The following is a 20012-nucleotide window of genomic DNA, read 5'->3' as shown; positions in this document are numbered from 1 at the left end:
CAGGATTTTTAACAAGATGGTGCTGCTCTGTACGGCCGGGGGGGAGGCCCAGAGATTTAGTCTTAGTTGTAGTCTTAAAATACCTTTTAGTCTAAGTCACATTTTAGTCATTTCATTCTTTGTTAGTTTTTTTATATGTTGTTTAAAACTCTGGACAATTTTAGTCTAGTTTTAGTCAGCCATTTTTGTCACACACTGTTCTTAAAAATATTAATGATGAATATTTAGGCTACCTCTAACTTCCATCTTGTGCACATTCAGATAGTAGGCCTAGTTGGACAAGGTTTTCTCCTCGTATACCTTGGCCGGCAACGTTGATATTATGTCAGATTATAACCAATGCCAACCATAATCAACCATAAAACCTTGGCTACGGTTAACAATTTACAGCTCAGATTTTTAACCCCATAACTTTCAAGGGGGGTAAATAACAGTGTTTCCTTGAAAAGGGGAGAATTCAAGCTTTTCAAAAATGACAGGACTATTACTGTACTCCTAATATTCAACAAATGGCATTAGTTTTTCCCATAGGAAAAAAGCAACCGCAACTTGCATTAGCAGACCGCGGCACAAGAACGGCAACGCGGATGAATAACAGCGCACATGGGAAAATATAGCTTCTGATGTGATCAAAATAATAGCCTACATGAATGTAAGAGAGAGTAAACATTGATTCCAGTTGAGGTTAGTTACAAGTGAAGTGTCCTGCCTTCGCATCAGTTCAAAAGATTGACGAGTGACTGAAGTGACCTGGGAGCTGTGTGGGAGATCCAGGCAGATCAGCTCAGACTGCACAACTGAAGGATGTCAATTCTGCCAATGAGAGGATTGCGTGAAATATACTCCATGCATGTTTAGGATTGGACAGAATGGATGAAGAGGAGCTTTGTCAAATTAAATGTCCATTAGTCTTATGCAGAATTTTTTTCTCGTCGTCACATTTTCATAAACAAAAATGAAAAGGAATTTGTAATTGTTTTTTTCCCATGACATCTCATCAAGTAATTGTCAGAAAAAATTGGTGATTGTCAAGTATGTTTTGTGATTTGTTGATTAAATTATAACTGTTGTTGTCATACCTTATCCATAGACTGCTTACAGGTTAAGGAAATCAGTGTCATTTTGTAATTTGGGTGAGCTATCCCTTTAATTGTCTGCATCTTTCTAAAGCTAGAGTTCATAAAAAAAAATATTTGTCATTTTAGAGCTTAATATGGTGAGAAGTACTGTTCTCTCTATCTCATCAAGGATGGCTGGATAGTTTTGTTTCTTTATGATTTTATTATCAGTATGTTCAACATTTCCTTTATTATAGAATTGTACAAAGCCCATATCACGGTAACTGTATATGTAGCCTATGCAATGGTTTCAAAGTGTACCATGGTTGCAAGGGGACAGTATAGATAGCCTACCTGTAGTTAACTGCCAAAATAAAGGAAACACCAACATAAACTGTCTTAATAGGGCGTTGGGCCACCACAGCCGCCAGAACAGCTTCAATGCTCCTTGCCAAAGATTCTACAAGTGTCTGGAACTGTATTGGAGGGATGAGACGCTATTCTTCCATGAGAAATTCCATCATTTGGTGTTTTGTTGTTGATGGTGGTGGAAAACGTCTCAAACACCACTTCAGAATCTCCCATAAGTGTTCAATTGGGTGACTGAGAGACACACACACACACCCTTTAAATCCCCTATGCTTCTTTGAGACCCCTCTTTCAAAGTCACTGATGTATCTTATAGCCATGGTAGCCAAAATAATGGACAACTGGGCATTTTTGTACAAGACCCTAAGCATGCTGGGATGTTAATTGCTTAATTAACTCAGGAACCACTCCTGTGTGGAAGCACCTGCTTTCAATATACCTTGTCTCTCATTTACTCAAATGTTTCCTTTATTTTGTCAGTTGCCTGTATGTGAAGCTACTTCGACCAAATGATCCATCAGTAGTCAGAGGAAAACGTTGCATGGTTCACAACCATCACAGCAGTTATGTCTGCTTACATCAGAATTGTCAAGGGTTAAAGCTTTAATTTACCTTATGTAAAATATGGAGTGAGTAGAAACATATTGTCCAACAAGTGAAGTGAAGTGTCTTAGGAATTGCCCCCAAAAATGATCATGATAGTACATGCATATATTTATTATTAATACGACACCTGAGAAAATGTCTCCATAGTCCATACAGATTGATGAATATGATTTTTAGGCTTCCTGGCAGCTGGATAACTGGGCCCCCTTATGCTGGTGACTGACCAGTCTTCTGACCTAACTGTTGTGTTTTCTACTCCACCAGGCCCCCCCTCTCTATAGAAACCCTCTCTGAAACAGCTGAGAAGGTGGCTGGGATCCCTGCTTACCTCCCCAATTGTCTGATGCTGAAGGACTCCATCAGTAGGGCCAGAGAGTGGCTTCAGGAAGCTGAGGCACTTCAGGTACAGAATAATACAACAGGTTTTCATACAGATTGAATAATATTTTTTTATACATGACTTTCATAGAAACAATGCTTCCAGGTTGACATGTTACAATGTGTCAACTTTATGTATAGAAAACTTGAATTCTGTGGACTCTTTCAGGATGAAGATTCCATTCCATTGTTTTACAACCTCTCTGATATGGTTATTCGAGGACAAGACATCCCAGTCCAGCTTGGCCCTCTAAAGCAGCTGGAGTCTCTGATGGCAGAGGTGCAGGCCTGGAAAGAGTCTGCAGCTAAAACTTTCCTCATGAAAAACTCTCACTTCACTCTACTTGAGGTAATGTTCTAATGGCTGTAATGCACCACTCTCTGAAAGTTCCATGAGTGATGTACAGTATATAGCAGTTTATTTCCCAGAAATGCAGTCATTAGAATTCATAGTTTGTTCTTGTCCACAGGTTCTGTGTCCAAGATGTGAAGTTGAAGCAGGTTCTCCGAAAAGGAAGTCCAAAAAAGCTAAAGACATCACTCAGCACAGCAAGAAGAAGATGGTTAAGCTTGACTGTCTCAGTGATGTGGAAAAAGCCCTCTCAGATACCAAGGACTCTGCTTCTGCTGTAAGTACACCTACACTGGCCATTTCTCAACTTAATATATATATATTTTTTACTCAATTTAAAGAGTGCGGACCTTCTCTTTCTCTACTTTTTGTACACTAGTACTGGATATGTGCTCTACCTCAATTCATGTTGGACATGAAATTATATGAATTAAAATGTTTTTACATTTCTTTACCAGCTGGCAACTCTCGGGGAGCTGCGGTTACAGGAGATGGGGGTCCTCTCCTCCCTCCGGGCAGCTAACGAGTCCAAGCTCCTTCCCACGGCAGACTGCATGGACCTGAAGGTGTGTGTGTGTCAGAATCCCCCCATGGGAGCCATGTTACAGTGTGAGCTCTGCCGGGATGCCTTCCACAGCGTGTGTGTGAGGGCTTCCTCAGACTCCCGTTCAGCCCAGGCCTGGCTGTGCCCGCACTGCAGACGCTCTGAGAAGCCCTCCCTAGACAAGGTCCTGCCCTTGCTGGCATCGCTGCAGCGTATCCAGGTGCGTCTGCCGGAAGGGGATGCACTTCACTATTTGGTTGAGAGAACAGTCAGCTGGCAACAGCGTGCACGACAGGTCTCTTCCTCCTGTGGACTACCCGACCTGGAGGAGAGCTTTGCAACTCCACCATCTACGGATGGAAAGGTCAGTCAGTCATACCCCTCTTCTGAATTGTAGAGTTATCTATCCATTTTAAAGTGATAATTCTGAATAAGAAACCATTATAATGCTAAATGACCAGATTTTTAAAAAATGTTTATACAGCCAACATGTTTAACTCCAGAGTGGAACAGGACAACTCATGATCAGATGGTCTTCTACACCGAGCAAAGATGCATTCCTCTGCAAGGTCAGTTCTGTGGTATAAAGCAGTGTTGTATAATCATTTTTAAATCATATCACCAACTGGACTTCTTGATAACATTATTTTATTGATTAGTTAATTAATTTAGTATTTGAAATGCACTCTACTGATGACTACTGATTTATTTAAGCATCTACAGTAGGTTGTAGACATTACCTTTTACATGAACAACCTGGCGTGTGCTGTGCTGCTGCAGATCTTAGTGTGGAGCTGGAGGAGTTGATGGTGGAAGGGCTCCTGCTGCAGGTGTCTCTTCCAGAGATCACACAGCTCTACCATGTGTTACTGAACGGGCTGAAAACGCATCATACCAACGAACGCACGTCACTGCAAGATGACGACCCCTCAGACTGTGACAAACTCAAGCAGTGCAACTCTCAGGGAAAAAGCTTTCCACAAAAGGTTTGTGAGCATGCCTGCTATCAAATACATTTAATTCAATTATACTGTTGAAGTAGGAAGTTTACATACACTTAGGTTGGAGTCATTAAAACTCGTTTTTCAACCACTCCACAAATTTCTTGTTAACAAACTAGTTTTGGCAAGTCGGTTAGGACATCTACTTTGTGCATGACACAAGTCATTTTTCCAACAATTGTTTACAGACACAGTGAATTATAAGTGAAATACTCTATCACAATTCCAGTGGGTCAGAAGTTTACATACGCTAAGTTTGACTACCTTTCTAAACAGAATTGAAAATTGCAGAAAATGAGTTCATGGCTTTAGAAGCTTCTGATAGGCTAATTTACATCAATTGAGTCAATTGGAGGTGTACCTGTGGATGTATTTCAAGGCATACCTTCAAACTCAGTACCTCTTTGCTTGACATCATGGGAAAATCAAAAGAAATCAGCCAAGACCTCAGAAAGAAAATTGTAGACCTCCACAAGTCTGGTTCAATGCCTGAAAGTACCACGTTCATCTGTACAAACAATAGTACGCAAGTATAAACACCATGGGACCACGCAGCTGTCATATACCACTCAGGAAGGAGACGTGTTCTGTCTTCTAGAGAGGAACTTACTTTGGTGACAAAAGTGCAAATCAATCCCAGAACAACAGCAAAGGACCTTGTGAAGATGCTGAAGGAAACCGGTACAAAAGTATCTATATCCACAGTAAAACGAGTCCTATATTGACATAACCTGAAAGGCCGCTCAGCAAGGAAGAAGCCACTGCTCCAAAACCGCTATAAAAAAGCCAGACTACGGTTTGCAACTGCACGTGGGGACGAAGATCGTACTTTTTGGAGAAATGTCCTCTGGTCTGATGAAACAAAAATAGAACTGTTTGGCCATAATTACCTTTTTTTAATAAGTACAAATATTTCACCTTTATTTAACCAGGTAGGGTAGTTGAGAACAAGTTCTAAAGCAAAGCAGTGTGACACAGACAACAACACAGAGTTACACATGCAATAACATGGATTAAACAATAAACATGCCAATAACACAATAAACAAGTCAATGACCATCGTTATGCTTGGAGGAAAAAGAGGAGGCTTGCCAGCCGAAGAACACCATCCCATCCGTGAAGCACGGAGGTGGTAGCATCATGTTGTGGGGTGCTTTGCTGCAAGGGGGACTGGTGCCCTTCACAAAATAGATGGCATCATGAGGGAGAAACTGTGTGGGTATATTGAAGCAACATCTCAAGATGTCAGTCAGGAAGTTAAAGCTTAGTCGCAAATGGGTCTTCCAAATGGACAATGACCCCAAGCATACTTCCAAAATTGTGGCAAAATGGCTTAAGGACAACAAAGTCAAGGTATTGGAGTGGCCATCACAAAGCCGTGACCTTAATCCTATAGAAAATTTGTGGGCAGAACTGAAAAGGTGTGTGCGTGCAAGGAGGCCAACAAACTTGACTCAGTTACACCAGCTCTGTCAGGAGGAATGTGCCAAAATTCACCCAACTTATTGTGGGAAGCTTGTGGAAGGCTACCCAAAACATTTGACCCAAGTTAAACAATTTAAAGGCAATGCTACCAAATACTAATTGAGTGTATATAAACTTCTGAACCACTGGGAATGTGATGAAAGAAATAAAAGCGGAAATAAATCAATCATTCTCTCTCTATTATTCTGACATTTCACATTCTTAAAATAAAGTGGTGATCCTAACTGACCTAAAACAGGGAAGTTTAACTAGGATTAAATGTCAGGAATTGTGAAACTGAGTTTAAATGTATTTGGCTAAGGTATAAGTACACTTCAGACTTCAACTGTATATATTTGTATGATTGAAAAGTATTGGTTTATTACTGTTACGACGGTATCACGACTGTTGAAAAGAAGAAATACATTTTACTTAGTTTAAGAGGTGTTTTTAATCTCTTCAGGATGGGTTGAGAAAGGAAGGAGTGAACGGAGCAGAGAAGAAGGCTAAGCGACGCCTGGAGAGGGAGGCTGTAGAGCCAGAGCGCAGGGACAAGGCTAAGAAGCTCCAGAACAAGAGGCAGAAAATGAACAAAGACAAGAACCTGGAACGCAAGGCGGCGTCGACCTCCTCGTCTCACTCCGACTTCTCCCAGTCAGATGACTCTGAAGAGGAGATGTGTCCAGCAGAGGGATGCCAGCAACCTGAAGGAGATGAGGTCAGTTTAACTTTTTTGATAAATCACTCACTGACAAGATAACAATAAAAGATAAGCAATACTTTAATTGACCACCTTATTGACTGACTAGTAGAGTGTTGGTGTTTAAATAAAGGAGAGAGGGACAGAATGCCTAGCAGTTTGTTTGTAGAAGAGATTGTAAAATGTACTGAATGTTCAGTTCCTTGTCTGACTTATGTCACTTGGGTTAGATTTTATTTGAGATTTATTTATTTGCCTTTTGATTTATTTCAGGTCGACTGGGTCCAGTGTGATGGCAGCTGTAACCAGTGGTTCCACCAGGTCTGTGTGGGTGTGACAGCCGAGCTGGCTGAGAAAGAAGACTATGTGTGTGACAACTGCACAATTAGCGATGGTCGCTGAGGAAATGAGGAGGGACTGGATGGGGAGTTTACTCCGTTAGCAACTCAGTCACACAAGTCAGGATGTGTCACAGACCCTGCCCTAACACCCCAACCCAGCCCTTCATGTCCCCATCCCCTTTGTAACAACGGTGCTATCTGCTCTTTATTGGGTTGTTGTCCAGAACTATACTGCTTGGTTACTTTTTTTGTATTTTACCTATTTTTCTTTCCTCCTCTGATCTGTTGGTTGTTGTGACAGAATGTGGATCAGTGTGATGCATGGGTTTCCATTGCATTGGGTGGCACAAAGGAGTCAAACAATAAGTTACCCTGTAAAGATCAAAGGGGGTGTGGTATATGGCCAATATACAATGGCTAAGGGCTGTTCTTATGCATGACGCAATGTGGAGTGCCTGTATACAGCTCTTAGCCGTGGTATATTGGCCATATACCACAAACCCCTGAGGTGTCTTATTGGTATTATAAACTGGTTACCAATGTAATTAGCTAGAACAGTAAACAAGTAATTTTGTGTCATACCAGTGGTATATTGTATGATATATCATGGCTTTCAGCCAATCAGCATTCAGGGCTTGAACCACACAGTTTTTATGTCTGATATACCACTGCTCTCAGCCAATCAGCATTCAGGACCCAAACTACCCAGTTTATAATACAGTATATTGTACATGGAACTTCCTTGCATACAAAACCAGAGACTCAGAGGATGTGGGTTAAGGTCCCCTTCTTCCCCCTCCCCCTTAAAAAAAAATATAAATAATGTAATAGAAAGAACTGTATTTTTCAGGAAACCCAGTGCTTAGTACATGCATCTGAATAATATAATTATTCAGACAATTTTGGTAGACTGTTTTATTTATCTGAGGAATAATGTTTGTCTCAATTGATTTCAATGGGTTGGTCTCCTCTGAACTATGTGTTGGTGCTTTTAGCAATGGTTTGATGTACAGAAACAAAGTGTATATGCTGTAGGGTAAGTTACAGTTGTGGACTAGCAATGTAGCAGACAGAAGGAACCCTATCAACTGCCACATATGTGCTTGGGTGGGTTACTTTGGGAAGGAAGGGAGAGGGGTCGTTTGACATTGCAGTTTATATTGTGGAATAAAAACATTTTTGTTCTAATAGCAAAGGGAAGGTTTTCATATTTTCATTTGGTCCACTGGATGACCTCATATCAACACTAGCATGTAGTAAAAACTCATAAAAGCAGACTTATTACATGATTAATGCATGAGGATACTTCGTGTTTGGTCAAACTCTGATTTAAAGAATCTGAAATACATTTGCATTGACATAATAGGCTACAAAAGTATAATTCTCTTTTGATGACATGTACAATCATTCTTATAATGGGGCCATACAGCATAGAGACGATTAATAACTGTCATTTTGCATTTTTCGCTTGTGTTGTCATATGGCTTCAGTCCAGCTCCAGTGCTCTGATCTCAAATTGGGCATTGAGCTAAACAGTTCTTCTGAGAGGCGGTCCAGGCAGTCTGATAGGCCAGTACCCTCTCTTTGTCCAAACTATTTCAATCGCATTGAAATCCCATTTCAAATAGATACTGGTGAGGTCAATGAACCTGAACTTAGTGTACCAATATAATACAACTATTATTGTCAAAGGTATTTTTGAGACCAGCAGTGCAAATTACTCATCGAGTTGCGCAACAGGACATTTTTGTGGGAAATAATGTCGAGGAGGAAAGTGCGGAATCAACGCCCCGCCGAGAGCGAGGAGGACTCTGATATTGACAACCTGTTAGCCGCTCTGACGCTCGCGGAGGTGGAAGAGCTGCAGAGCGAACTGACCGTTATTGACCCGGATCCAACTGTGCCAGTCGGACTCCGGCAGAAGAACCAGACAGACAAGCAGCCGTCAATAAAATACAATAGGGGGGCAATGCTTGACTACTGTGAGCGCGAAACCAAGAAACTCATTCAAAGGGAGCTGTCCTTTGAGGTATGATGACACTGTTTCCGCCAATGTCATTGTTAACTGTGCGTAAAGGGCCGTTTCTAACCGAGAAAACAAATGCAATAGTTGGAGTTTTTTGCTGTTTGAAACCTGAAGAGGTGTTATTACAGTAGGACTAGTGTTGTCTAGATGTAGCTGTCAATCGAATACTTCAAGTACCAATTTTACAGTTTATTAAAGTGCCCAAGTATATCAGGACCCTGGCTTCCAGACATGGTGCAGTGATTTCAGGATTCAACATCAGGGATGATGGGGGTTATCAGGCAGATGAAGATACTATTGTGGGCAATGTTTCACAAACTTAAAATATAACTTCTGTCTCTTCTGGAAATAAATAAATAATAATTGAATGGAGTTCGACAGAAAGTGGGGATACAGACAGATGTATGATTATGTAGTACATGCTGTAATGATCAGGGTGTAATCCTATATAGGTTGTTTTTTCATGAAAGTAAATATGAGATACCACACAGGTCTCAGATCTTGACTATGACAATACCACTATTTCATATAGTTAATTTGTTTTAAAATGCCACAGTGATATCCTAACAATAATTAAGAAGCTTAGACACTGAGCTTATCTGTTCATGTATGTTGGCACCCAGCTGTTGGATATAGGCTCCAACAGCTGGCCGGTAAGGAAACATAAGCCCTGTTGAAACAGTCATGTGTGTAGAGACTAATGAGATGTCTTGTTGTTTGAAAAGGATCCAGAGCAGGGGTACAGAGGACCCAGTTTGAACAGGCAAAATCCTCCCTCTGAACAGTTGCTAGGCAGTGCAATTTTTATTATAAACAAATGAGCCCCTGGAGCCCTGAAGAAAAATACACTACATAATCTTTCTTCATTTCTTATAATTTTCTTTTCAGCACACAAACAAGACTAGGAGAAGTGTTTTCATTACTTTGCAACAAGTAATGTGATGAAGGTGTTATGTGATTACTCGGATTTTGAGTCCGAGTGTGTATTTGAGGGAATACAATTCTGTTGAGTGTATGTAATTGATTTTACATGTGCTATCTCAGGATCTAAATGTATTTCATTGACAAGTATATTGACCACTATACCATGCCATGTATAAATAGCAGGATATGTGATTCTAGCTAATCAAATGTTAACTAGACTGCTACATAATTAGTTCTAAATACTAAATGATCCACCCTACAAAGCTGTACATGGGCCTCTGTGGTGTAGACCTTCTGTATGGTGTTTTCATAAAGCCCCTTGAAATCTGGTTTTGGTGAAAAGGGTAAGAGACAGGCTCATAGAATAATGAGTCTTGCTAATGCTGGCATGCTGGTTCCAGTTCTAAGACAAATTAAATTCCAGAGCGAACGTTCCTCTCGCTCTGACCCATACTGCCTTTTAAGGAAACATCTGCCAGAGTTACTTACACAGTGGCTTACAGATCCCTACAGACGTTTCAGCCTGTAAGGGATGCAAAAACCCTGATGCCTATATGCAAGATATACAATTTTACAAAACAAACAGATGGTGCTCGTAGAGGCAATGTTCCATCGGTTTTACGTAGGCTGTTAAGGACATAAACATTCCAGATGCATTCTGAAAATATTTCCAAACTGACAAAAACATACATAGATGTTACATTCTTTATTAAATAATGAATACTAGACTACACACTAGCAATTCAGAGGGGCTGGGTTAAATGCGGAAGACACATTGTATGCATTCAGTTGTACAACTGACTAGGTTTCCCCCTTTCCCTTTCCTTCCCTACATCGTGAATTGCTTACTAGAAAATGTGTAGTATACTGTAGAATACTATATTACACACTGTAGTATCCCTTGATCATGTGTAGTGCTTATTAGAATGTTGTAAATACTACAGTATTATCCACACAAAACACTATAGTCAATACTACAGTAATGTCCACAAAAACACTTCAGTCTGCAAAAACACTTTTTTAACTGTAGTAAATACTTCATTATTTAATTAGCATATATCTATTCCCCTCCCTCATACTGCAATTTGTTACACCCTTAAGTGGAAAATCTACATGCCAAGTATAGACCATAAATTGTATCCCTACAGGTTATAGAAAAGAGCAGAAGCTCTAACTATTTCTCGAGTAGATCTCCTGAAGGACAAAGATTCCATTTCTATGTTGAAGATAATAAAACAAAAACACTACAGTAAATACTACGGTATAGTACAGTCTGCAAAACACTACAGTAAATACTACATTCATTACTATATTATATACTACATATACTACAGTTATTTTACAACAGTATTTACACTAAAGTGAACTGTAAACACTACAGTATTTAAAGTAGTGTTTTTGCAGACTTAAAAAAACACTACAGTGAATACTATACTATTTATACCATAGTATACTATAGTATTTTTTCATGTGGGCTTGTATGATAAATGCAACTATCTTTCTTATGTTCCTGATACTGAAGGAGCCAACGACTGACAGAGTGAAACGGGAACGCCTGAAGAAGATGGGGAAGAGCTGTGATAGTTTCTTCTACTTCAAGTCAGATGACCAGGATGATCAGGATGTCATGGACCTAAACTTCTCTGCTGTGGAGACCCCTAAGGAGGACATATCCAAGGACGAAGAGGAAAAACCCCAGAGCAAGAACTTGAAGGGTGAGGGAGGGAGTGGAGAGGGAAATGAGGAAAGGCCACATAGTAGGTTAGGGGGAAATGAGGACAAAGACCATGAAAAAAAGGAAGATAAGATTGTTGAAAAAAGCAATGAAGTACAGGTTGAAGAAAATGAGAAAAAGGAGGAGTGCATAAAAAAGGAGAAGGGTAGTAACAAAACACTTGATCTTATCTCAAAATTACAAACAAAAAAAGAAGATACAAAAGAAAGGGAGCAAAAAGATATCAGAAAAAATACCGTCTCTAAAACCAAGGATCTGATTTCAAAGCTTCAAGGACATGCTGATAAAGACGATACTAAGGAGAAAGAGAAGAAAGAAAAACCTAAAAAAATGAAGGACAGCAAGATCGCAAGAGGAATTTTCTCTAAAGTAGAGGAAAAGCAGAAAGAACTCAGGGGTACTGAGGTGAATGAAAAGAGGAATGATGAGAAGGACAAAGATAGCGAAAACACCAAATCACACAGGAAACCAAGTAGAGTCCAGGATGAGACACAGATAGACAGTGAAAAGAAGACAGAAAGGACTCCTAATAAAAACAGTAAAGCCAGCAATGTAAACCTAGAGAACAGTAGTAGGGAAGAACGCTCAGCTGGTGAAGTCATGGAGGGAGGCGAGGAGGACGAGGAGGCCAGCATGTTTGATGAGCTCCTTGAGCATGTCAGAAAAGACGACCCTTTAATGACCGAGCTCAATGTCAACAACTCAGACGTCATCAAGACCCACACCCTCATCCAGTTTGCAGAGGCACTACAACACAACACACATGTCAAGACGTTTGCTTTAGCCAACACCCGAGCTGACGACCATGTGGCTTATGCCATTGCTGGCACTCTGCGGAACAACACGTCTCTGACCAACGTCATCCTTGACTCCAACCACCTCACTGGCAAGGGAATTTTGGCCGTGGTACACGCCTTAGAGAAAAATGTAACCATCACTGAACTGCGCTTCCACAACCAGCGACACATCTGTGGAGGCAAGACAGAGATGGAGATGGCCAATGTATTGAGAAACAACACCAGGTTGCTGAAGCTGGGCTACGGCTTTGAACTGGCCGGCCCAAGGATGACCATGACCAACATCCTGAGTCGGAACATGGACCTGCAGAGGCAACGTCGACTGGAGGAGAAGAAACAAGCACAAGCCCAGCCATCCCAGCAGCCACAGCCATACCAGCCAACGCGTCAGACACCACAACCACAGACCAACACAAAAAAGAACATATTGCCTTTGGGGAAGTTTTCTTGCGAACCTTCAACTCAACCCCAATCCAAGTCTGTTGGTGAGACTAAGAGGACAGGAAACCTCCTGAAAACATCTCCCTTTTTGTCCCCCCATAACCCCTCACCTGAACCCTTCCACAAGGGGAGCTCCAAAGCTGTGGGTAAGCTAAACCCTAAGGCTTGGGGTAGTAGGTCTGGACCAGGGTCTACAACCCCTCCACCTCAGGCTGGGGATGGTGTATCTGGTCCTGGGTCTACACCACCTCCACCTCAGGCTCTTAAGGCTGGCCGATCTGGACCAGCTCCACCTCCTCCCCCTGCCCCAGTGTTGGAGGGCCTAAGGAAAGCCCTCATGCCTGCCTCACAGAGAAAACTCAACGGGCAGACTTCACGCCACGGAGAGAGGAACACTAGGGACCAGTTGCTGGACTCCATTCGCAACAGCACAATGAAAGCTCTAAAAAAGGTTGGAACAGGAGTGGAGTGGAAGTTGTTTTTGAAAGCAGCATCCTAATAATATCAATGTAATAATACAATGTTATTAATGTGGTGAGCAGCCAACAGTATGAGGAATGACAGGAATTTTGATTACATCTGTAGACTGTAAATTACTGTAACATCTATATGAATCCAGCATTTCCCTTGAAATTACAGTCAGGAAGAATGTAGTGTATTGGTAAATAAATTACATGTAAATATTTTACTCTCTGGCAGGTTGATGTTCCAAAGCTGCTTCAATAAAGGTGGGGATGACAGCAAGAAGAGGTTGGACTTGGTACAAAAACAGAACAGCATTTGTTTTACAGTAGTAGACCGGGGTGAAGCCCTGCCTCTGTTGGTGCTGCTGAGATATGGAGAGATATCTGATCCAGTTGGTACTTCGAGCCAGAAGGTGGTTATGGTGGTTTGTAATCATACAAAGTGAAAACATCTTAGGCTACATTGCCTGCTGACTTCAGTCTCCCTCAGTTGAATCTCTCCCTCCTGTTCTCCCGAGATAACCATATTTGGTCATTGCATTGAAGATACAGTATGACGTAAGAATAACTCCTCTGTTCTTTTTAATTACTGGATGATGGCCAGTTGGATGTCCTGCTCTTTCATGTGAGTCTGTCTGGTGAAGAGGTGGGGAGAATGGGGGAGGTGCACGGTGGAAAGGGAATAGTTCAAAGGGGACGAGCAACTGGAAGGAAATGCTTACACATTGCAAGTCACCGTATTTTCCTATTTTCAACAGTTATGTGGCCATAAGCGCAATGAACGAGGGCATTTGTTTGATGTTTAAAGACCATTTTCCACTGTCACTGTCAAAAGATGTAATTAAACATTTAACCAAACACATACTGTAGCTAGTATTGAACTCACAACTTGTATATGAAGTGCGTGTGGGTTCATAATCTGGTCAATGTGTAATATAACAGCAGCCAATCTCTCTGTTAGTTGTCCATAGGGATACCAACTGCTTACAACTTGCATGTATGAGGCACTTCCCTAGAGCTGGCAGGAGACCTCTTGAACTTTGCAAGCATTTAACTATGATGGATTGTGTCCTGAGAGGGAAGGGAATATATTTTGGGAATAGTTAGTGCTATCTGGGATCCGTGGGACATCCAGTCCCTACCCTAAATCCTAACCCCAACCTTAACTCTTACTTTAAGCATTTTACATTTCATCTTCAATGTGGTAGTTGAAATAGCAAAACTCCCAGATAGCAAGGACCTTTTGAGAAGGTTTTGAGAATGTTGTGTTTTGAATTCACTCATGGGGTGTACCATACAGATGTTTTAAGTCATGACAATATACCAAGACCATTCTGAAATGTATTTACAGAACCAAACAAAACATATTAATATGTCTGGTTTCGAGAATGCATCCGATAGCTAATAGCCAGGTCATTAAATTCCTCCAGATGAACAATTGTGGAATATTCCGTCTGTTTTAGATGTCTACATCCGCCTTATAGAGAGAGGCTTTTGATTCAACAAAAGTAGATCCTGTCTGTAGCACTTCCTTCCTGAAATGTTGCAATCTGTTTATATTTTTCACTTCCTTAGGTAAGACAAAAACAGCCCTGAGCCACTGCAAATGATGCTGGTCAATGGAGACTGATACGGTGACAGTAAGGGCATTCGGGAGAAAAGTGGGTCTGTCCTCACATGTAGAGTATCTGTGGTGAAATTATTTTACAACTGAAAACATGAAAATGTATCTGAAGTTTCTCCTTTACTTGCCAGGTGAGATTTTAACACTCAGATACAATTGCAGACACTTTTTGTTATTGTAGATGTTCTGTTGTTGTTGATTACAATTGCAGAAATCTTTTGTTGTTGTTGATTATTTTATTTGTGAAAGAGACCACTGCATACTGCAAATTTTATAGAATAAAACTCTACCAAACAATTTTATGTTTTTATTATTTATTTCATGTTTCAACTATTTGTTTTTCTACCGATAAAAAATAACATTGTTTTTCTATTTTTTCAAGTTCTATGCTGTGATGCAAAATTGAGCAAATTTGGAGCGCACGGATATGAAGGTGGAGCTTTAGACATTGAGTGTTCATATCCAGATGGATATCAATATAAACCCAAATACTTGTGTCGCCATCCCTGTTCCAACAGTGACATTCTCATCAGAAGTGTGAAGGGTGAAGCATTTGTCCCAGTAGGAAGATTTTCAGTGTATGACAATGTCCATGGATGTACTTTCATTGTCAGCATCCAAAACCTGGAATTACAGGACTCTGGACATTATTATTGTGGACTTGATAAGTGGGGAAGAGATGTTTTAACAAAAGTAGAGATCTCTGTGAGTAAAGGTATGCATATTATTTTGCTTTGATCTCCCTTTTGATTATCTTTGAATGCACAAACATTTTACCTGGTCTACCCTCTACTTACTATGTGTACCCACAGCTCCATTGGTCACTTCACTGTCTACACCTGCCCCTGTGATTGACAGGAAGGGCACCACTGAAACTAACAAATATGTTTCCTCAGAGATCCCCACCTTTACACAGGTTGATATAACTTTGAATAGCTTAAAAAAAAGAAGCTCCTATTGTACATTTTTGTTATATTCTAACATATCTTCTATATATTTTCTGTATACTTTTGTTTTTGCTCGTTTTAAAGGTGCAATACAAAAAGTTACCTGTTGCAGATTGGGATGTCACACCTCCAACAACCTCAACTATTCGGATTGGTAGCCCAGGTAATTGAACATTCGGAATGTCTGTGGATCCGACTTCTCTGGACCCCTCTTCCTGAACTTTAGGCTACTCTGTTTTGTTCCAAATACACAATGGAAAACATGGGTTTGATTGAGATTTTGTTGAATTATTCTCACTGTAATTTAGGCTTTGTATGTGTCCACGTTGTTGTGGGAGCTGTCCTTGGACTATTGATGTGTTGCACTGTGGTTGCACTTGGTCTACTCCTCAGAAAACAATCAATGTCACGCTCACTGAGTAAGACCAAGTATTCTCTCTTTGATAGCCTACCTACATATCATATTGTACTTATGAAAATACTGTTATTTTGTTTATGATATGTTGAAGCCTATAATTTGTGTCCCTTAGCATTTCCATCATCTGAATCCGATCCTGTAGATATTGCACAGGTGAATTGGATATTTGTTTTAAGTTGAAGCTTTATCATATTTTAAATAAAATGTTGCATGCCCTCATCAGACAGCAGACATTAGGCTATATGCACCAACTCACTCAACAAATAAACTCTACCCAATGCCCCCCCCTCCCTCCCTCTCTCTCTCAGGATGAAGAGGACACTTGTCATGTGTATGATGAGATAATTATGAACAGCTCCAACAGTGACTTGTACTGCACCATAAGGTTTTGTGAAACACCACCGGAAATAGAAGACAATGCTCTCTACTCCCTCCTGACACTAAATGAACAAAGACCTCAGTGAGGGTCACAAGTCTCTAATCAACAGAGGGCATTCGCACAACACTGCCAACACATTGATGGTGGATGTGCAGTATCATTATTGATATTATGTGTGTGTGTGTGTGTGTGTGTGTGTGTGTGTGTGTGTGTGTGTGTGTGGGGGGGGGGGGGAAATTGAAAATTGTCAGATGTTTGCACTGTTACCCTGCATCTGTTTCCTCTGATACAGTGCCTAGTGAAAATAAAAAATATGGAATATTTTCCAAAATATTGTATTATATTTTTTAAACGAAGATGTCTTGATTGCATATGTCTTCACACCATTACAGCTGTGAAACATTTTGAATGAGATTCTACCAACTTTGCACAACTCTTAGAGCAACATTCAGTACAGTGCATTCGGAAAGTATTCAGACCCCTTGACTTTTTCCACACCTAAAGGTCTCTTAGAACATGAGAAACAAGATTATCTGTTCTGATGAAACCAAGATTGAACTCTTTGGCCTGAATGCCAAGCATCACGTCTGGAGGAAACCTGGCACCATCCTTACGGTGATGCATGTTTTTCAGATGCAGGGACTGGGAGACTAGTCGGGATCGAGGAAAAGATTAACGGAGCAAAGTACAGAGAGATCTTTGATGAAAACCTGCTCCAGAGCACTCAGGACCTCAGACTGGTGTGAAGGTTCACCTTCCAACAGGACCCTAAGCACACAGCCAAGGCAATGCAAGAGTGGCTTCGGGACAAGTCTCTGAATGTCCTTGAGTGGCCCAGCCAGAGCCCGGACTTGAACCCAATCGAACATCTCTGAAAAGACCTGAAAATAGCTGTGCAGCGATGCTCCCCATCCAACCTGACAGAGCTTGAGAGGATCTGCAGAGAAAAAATAAATCAAATATAAATTAGCAAACATTTCTACAAACCTGTTTTTGCATTGTCATTATGGGGCATTGTGTGTAGATTGATGAGGGGGGGAAACTATTTAATACATTTTAGAATAAGGCTGTAACGTAACAAATTCTGTAAAAAGTCAAGGGGTCTGAATACTTTCCTTTGTTTTTGTCAAAATTGCTCAAGCTCAGTAAATTTGTTTGGGAGTCATTGATGGACAGCAATATTCAAACCTTGTCTCTGATTTTCAAGCTGATTTAAGTCAGGACTGAGACTGGACCATTCAGGAAGACTCCACCTATTGGAAAGCCATTCTGATGTGTCTTTGGCATTACATTTTTTATTATGTCCCCGCTGAAAAATAAAACTCTATCCCAGGTTTAGGTATTCAGAAGACTGATGCAGGGTTTCGTCTAACTTTTTATCTGAGCTTTGCTCCTTGCTCCTAGAGTTTTAATTTTCAGAGGGACAATTACACAATTTTTTATGTCAAAGACACACCGAATGGCTTTCCAAGAGGTTGAATGTTCCTGAGTGGTCGAGCCTTAGTCCTGACTTAAATTAGTTGAAAATCAGAGACAAGGTTTGAATATTGCTCTCCATCAATGACTCCCAACGTAATCTACTGAGCTTGAGCAATTTTATATATTTATATGTATTTTATATATATTTATATTTTATAAAGACATCTGAATATTTTCTATAATTTTTCTTTAACTTTTAAAATGTGGAGTAGTTTGTGAAGATACAGTTGAAGTCGGGAGTTTTTCAACCACTCCACAAATTTCTTGCTAACAAACTATAGTTTTGGAATGTCGGTTAGGACATCTACTTTGTGTGTGACACAAGTAATTATTCCAAGAATTGTTTACAGACAGATTATTTCACTTATAATTCACTGTATCACAATTCCAGTGGGTCAGAGGTACACTAAGTTGACTGTGCCTTTAAACAGGAAAAGTCCAGAAAATGATGTCATGGATGCTTCTGATAGGCTTATTGACATCATTTGAGTCAATTGGAGGTGTACCTGTGGATGTATTTCAAGGCCTACCTTCAAACTCAGTGCCTCTTTGCTTGACATCATGGGAAAATCAAAAGAAATATGAAATCAGCCAAGACCTCAGAAAAAAAATGTGTAGACCTCCACAAGTCTGGTTCATCCTTGCAAGCAATTTCCAAACGCCTGATCATCTGTACAAACAATAGTATGCAAGTATAAACACCATGGGATCACGCAGCCGTCATACCACTCAAGAAGGAGACACGTTCTGTCTCCTAGAGATGAATGTACTTTGGTGTGAAAAGTGCAAATCAATACCAGAACAACAGCAAAGGACCTTGTGAAGATGCTGGAGGAAACATGTACAAAAGTATCTATATCCACAGTAAAACGAGTCCTATATCAGCAAGGAAGAAGCCACTGCTCCAAACCCGCCATAAAAAAAGCCAGATTATGGTTTGCAACTGCACATGGGGACAAAGATTGTACTTTTTGGAGAAATGTCCTCTGGTCTGATGAAACAAAAATAGAATTGTTTTGCCATAATGACTATCGTTATGTTAGAAGGAAAAAGGGGGATGCTTGCAAGCTGAAGAACACCATCCCATCCGTGAAGCACGGGGGTGGCAGCATCATGTTGTGGGGTGCTTTGCTGCAGGGGGGACTGGTGCACTTTACAAAATATATGGCATCACAAGGAAGCTAAATTATGTGGATATATTGAAGCAACATCTCAAGACATCAGCCAGGAAGTTAAAGCTTGGTTGCAAATGGGTTTTCCAAATGGACAGTGACCCCAAAGCATACTTCCAACGTTGTGGCAAAATGGCTTAAGGACAACAAAGTCAAGGTATTGGAGGGGCCATCACAAAGCCCTGACCTCAATCCTATAGAAAATCTGTGGGCAGAACTGAAAAAGTGTGTGCGAGCAAGGAGGCCTACAAACCTGACTCAGTTACACCAGCTCTGTCAGGAGGAATGAGAACAAAATTCACCCAGCTTATTGTGGGAAGCTTGTGGAAGGCTACCAAGTTGAACCATTTAAAGGCAATGCTACCAAATGCTAATTGAGTGTATGTAAACTTCTGACCCACTGGGATGTGATGAAAGTGGAAATAAATATTTCTCTCTACAATTATTCGGACATTTCACATTCTTAAAATGAAGTGGTGATCCTAACTGTCCTAAGGCAATGAATTTTGATTAGGAATAAATGTCAGGAATTGTAAAATACTGAGTTTAAATGTAATTTTGATAAGGTGTATGTAAACTTCCGACTTCAACTGTAGGTAGGAAAAGAATACAATGTATTCCCTTTTGAGATTTAATTTTAAGGTAGAAAAATGTGAAGCCCGTGAGAGTTCAGGTGGGCCTTTGCGCTTCAGCAAACAAAGGAAATGAGGGGTGCTGTGAAAGGGCTGTGTACTTGGGACTGAATGTCTGTTTGAACAAGTAGAGATGGTTTATTTCTGAGAACTCCAGTGGG

General features: G+C 40.6%; 2 protein-coding genes across 8 annotated transcripts in view; both read left to right on the top strand.

Annotated features, from left to right (window-relative positions):
- The window catches only part of LOC110532524 (lysine-specific demethylase 5B-B), a 28679-nt gene extending 20973 nt beyond the window's left edge, over positions 1-7706 (top strand). For all 6 annotated transcript variants that reach the window (XM_021616504.2, XM_021616505.2, XM_021616503.2 and 3 more), the window contains 8 exons: positions 2298-2436; positions 2581-2760; positions 2882-3040; positions 3222-3671; positions 3792-3876; positions 4088-4293; positions 6236-6490; positions 6746-7706. In XM_021616504.2, the coding sequence (XP_021472179.2) occupies positions 2298-2436; positions 2581-2760; positions 2882-3040; positions 3222-3671; positions 3792-3876; positions 4088-4293; positions 6236-6490; positions 6746-6874 (1603 nt within the window). In that variant the 3' untranslated portion in view covers positions 6875-7706. The remainder of the gene's footprint in view (positions 1-2297; positions 2437-2580; positions 2761-2881; positions 3041-3221; positions 3672-3791; positions 3877-4087; positions 4294-6235; positions 6491-6745) is intronic.
- A 441-nt stretch (positions 7707-8147) lies between these two features.
- Positions 8148-16795, top strand: LOC110532525 (leiomodin-1). 2 transcript variants are annotated; one of them, XR_002474845.2, is made up of 10 exons: positions 8148-8842; positions 11286-13187; positions 13436-13464; positions 14776-14955; positions 15207-15539; positions 15637-15740; positions 15856-15934; positions 16080-16190; positions 16302-16342; positions 16498-16795. XR_002474845.2 is itself a non-coding variant. In XM_021616508.2 (3 exons), the coding sequence occupies exons 1-3, from the start codon at positions 8573-8575 to the stop codon at positions 13460-13462; spliced, it is 2199 nt and encodes a 732-aa protein (XP_021472183.2). In that variant the 5' UTR covers positions 8148-8572; the 3' UTR covers positions 13463-14058. The 2 variants fall into 2 exon arrangements, 1 of the variants encoding a protein (XP_021472183.2); XM_021616508.2 differs by lacking the exons at positions 14776-14955; positions 15207-15539; positions 15637-15740; ... (2 more) ...; positions 16302-16342; positions 16498-16795 and having other exon boundaries at positions 13436-14058.
- The last annotated feature ends 3217 nt before the right edge of the window (positions 16796-20012 follow it).

This window comes from Oncorhynchus mykiss, chromosome 9 (assembly GCF_013265735.2).
Source record: "Oncorhynchus mykiss isolate Arlee chromosome 9, USDA_OmykA_1.1, whole genome shotgun sequence".
Taxonomy (NCBI): domain Eukaryota; kingdom Metazoa; phylum Chordata; class Actinopteri; order Salmoniformes; family Salmonidae; genus Oncorhynchus; species Oncorhynchus mykiss.
This window is presented reverse-complemented; position numbering and strand designations above follow the sequence as displayed.

Bases quoted from the DNA above. Each gene is read 5' to 3' on its own strand.
- LOC110532525 (XM_021616508.2), top strand. From the start codon at position 8,573: ATGTCGAGGAGGAAAGTGCGGAATCAACGCCCCGCCGAGAGCGAGGAG. The intron at 8,843-11,285 runs GTATGATGACAC...CTGATACTGAAG, and splicing joins AAAGGGAGCTGTCCTTTGAG to GAGCCAACGACTGACAGAGT. The intron at 13,188-13,435 runs GTTGGAACAGGA...ACTCTCTGGCAG, and splicing joins CAATGAAAGCTCTAAAAAAG to GTTGATGTTCCAAAGCTGCT.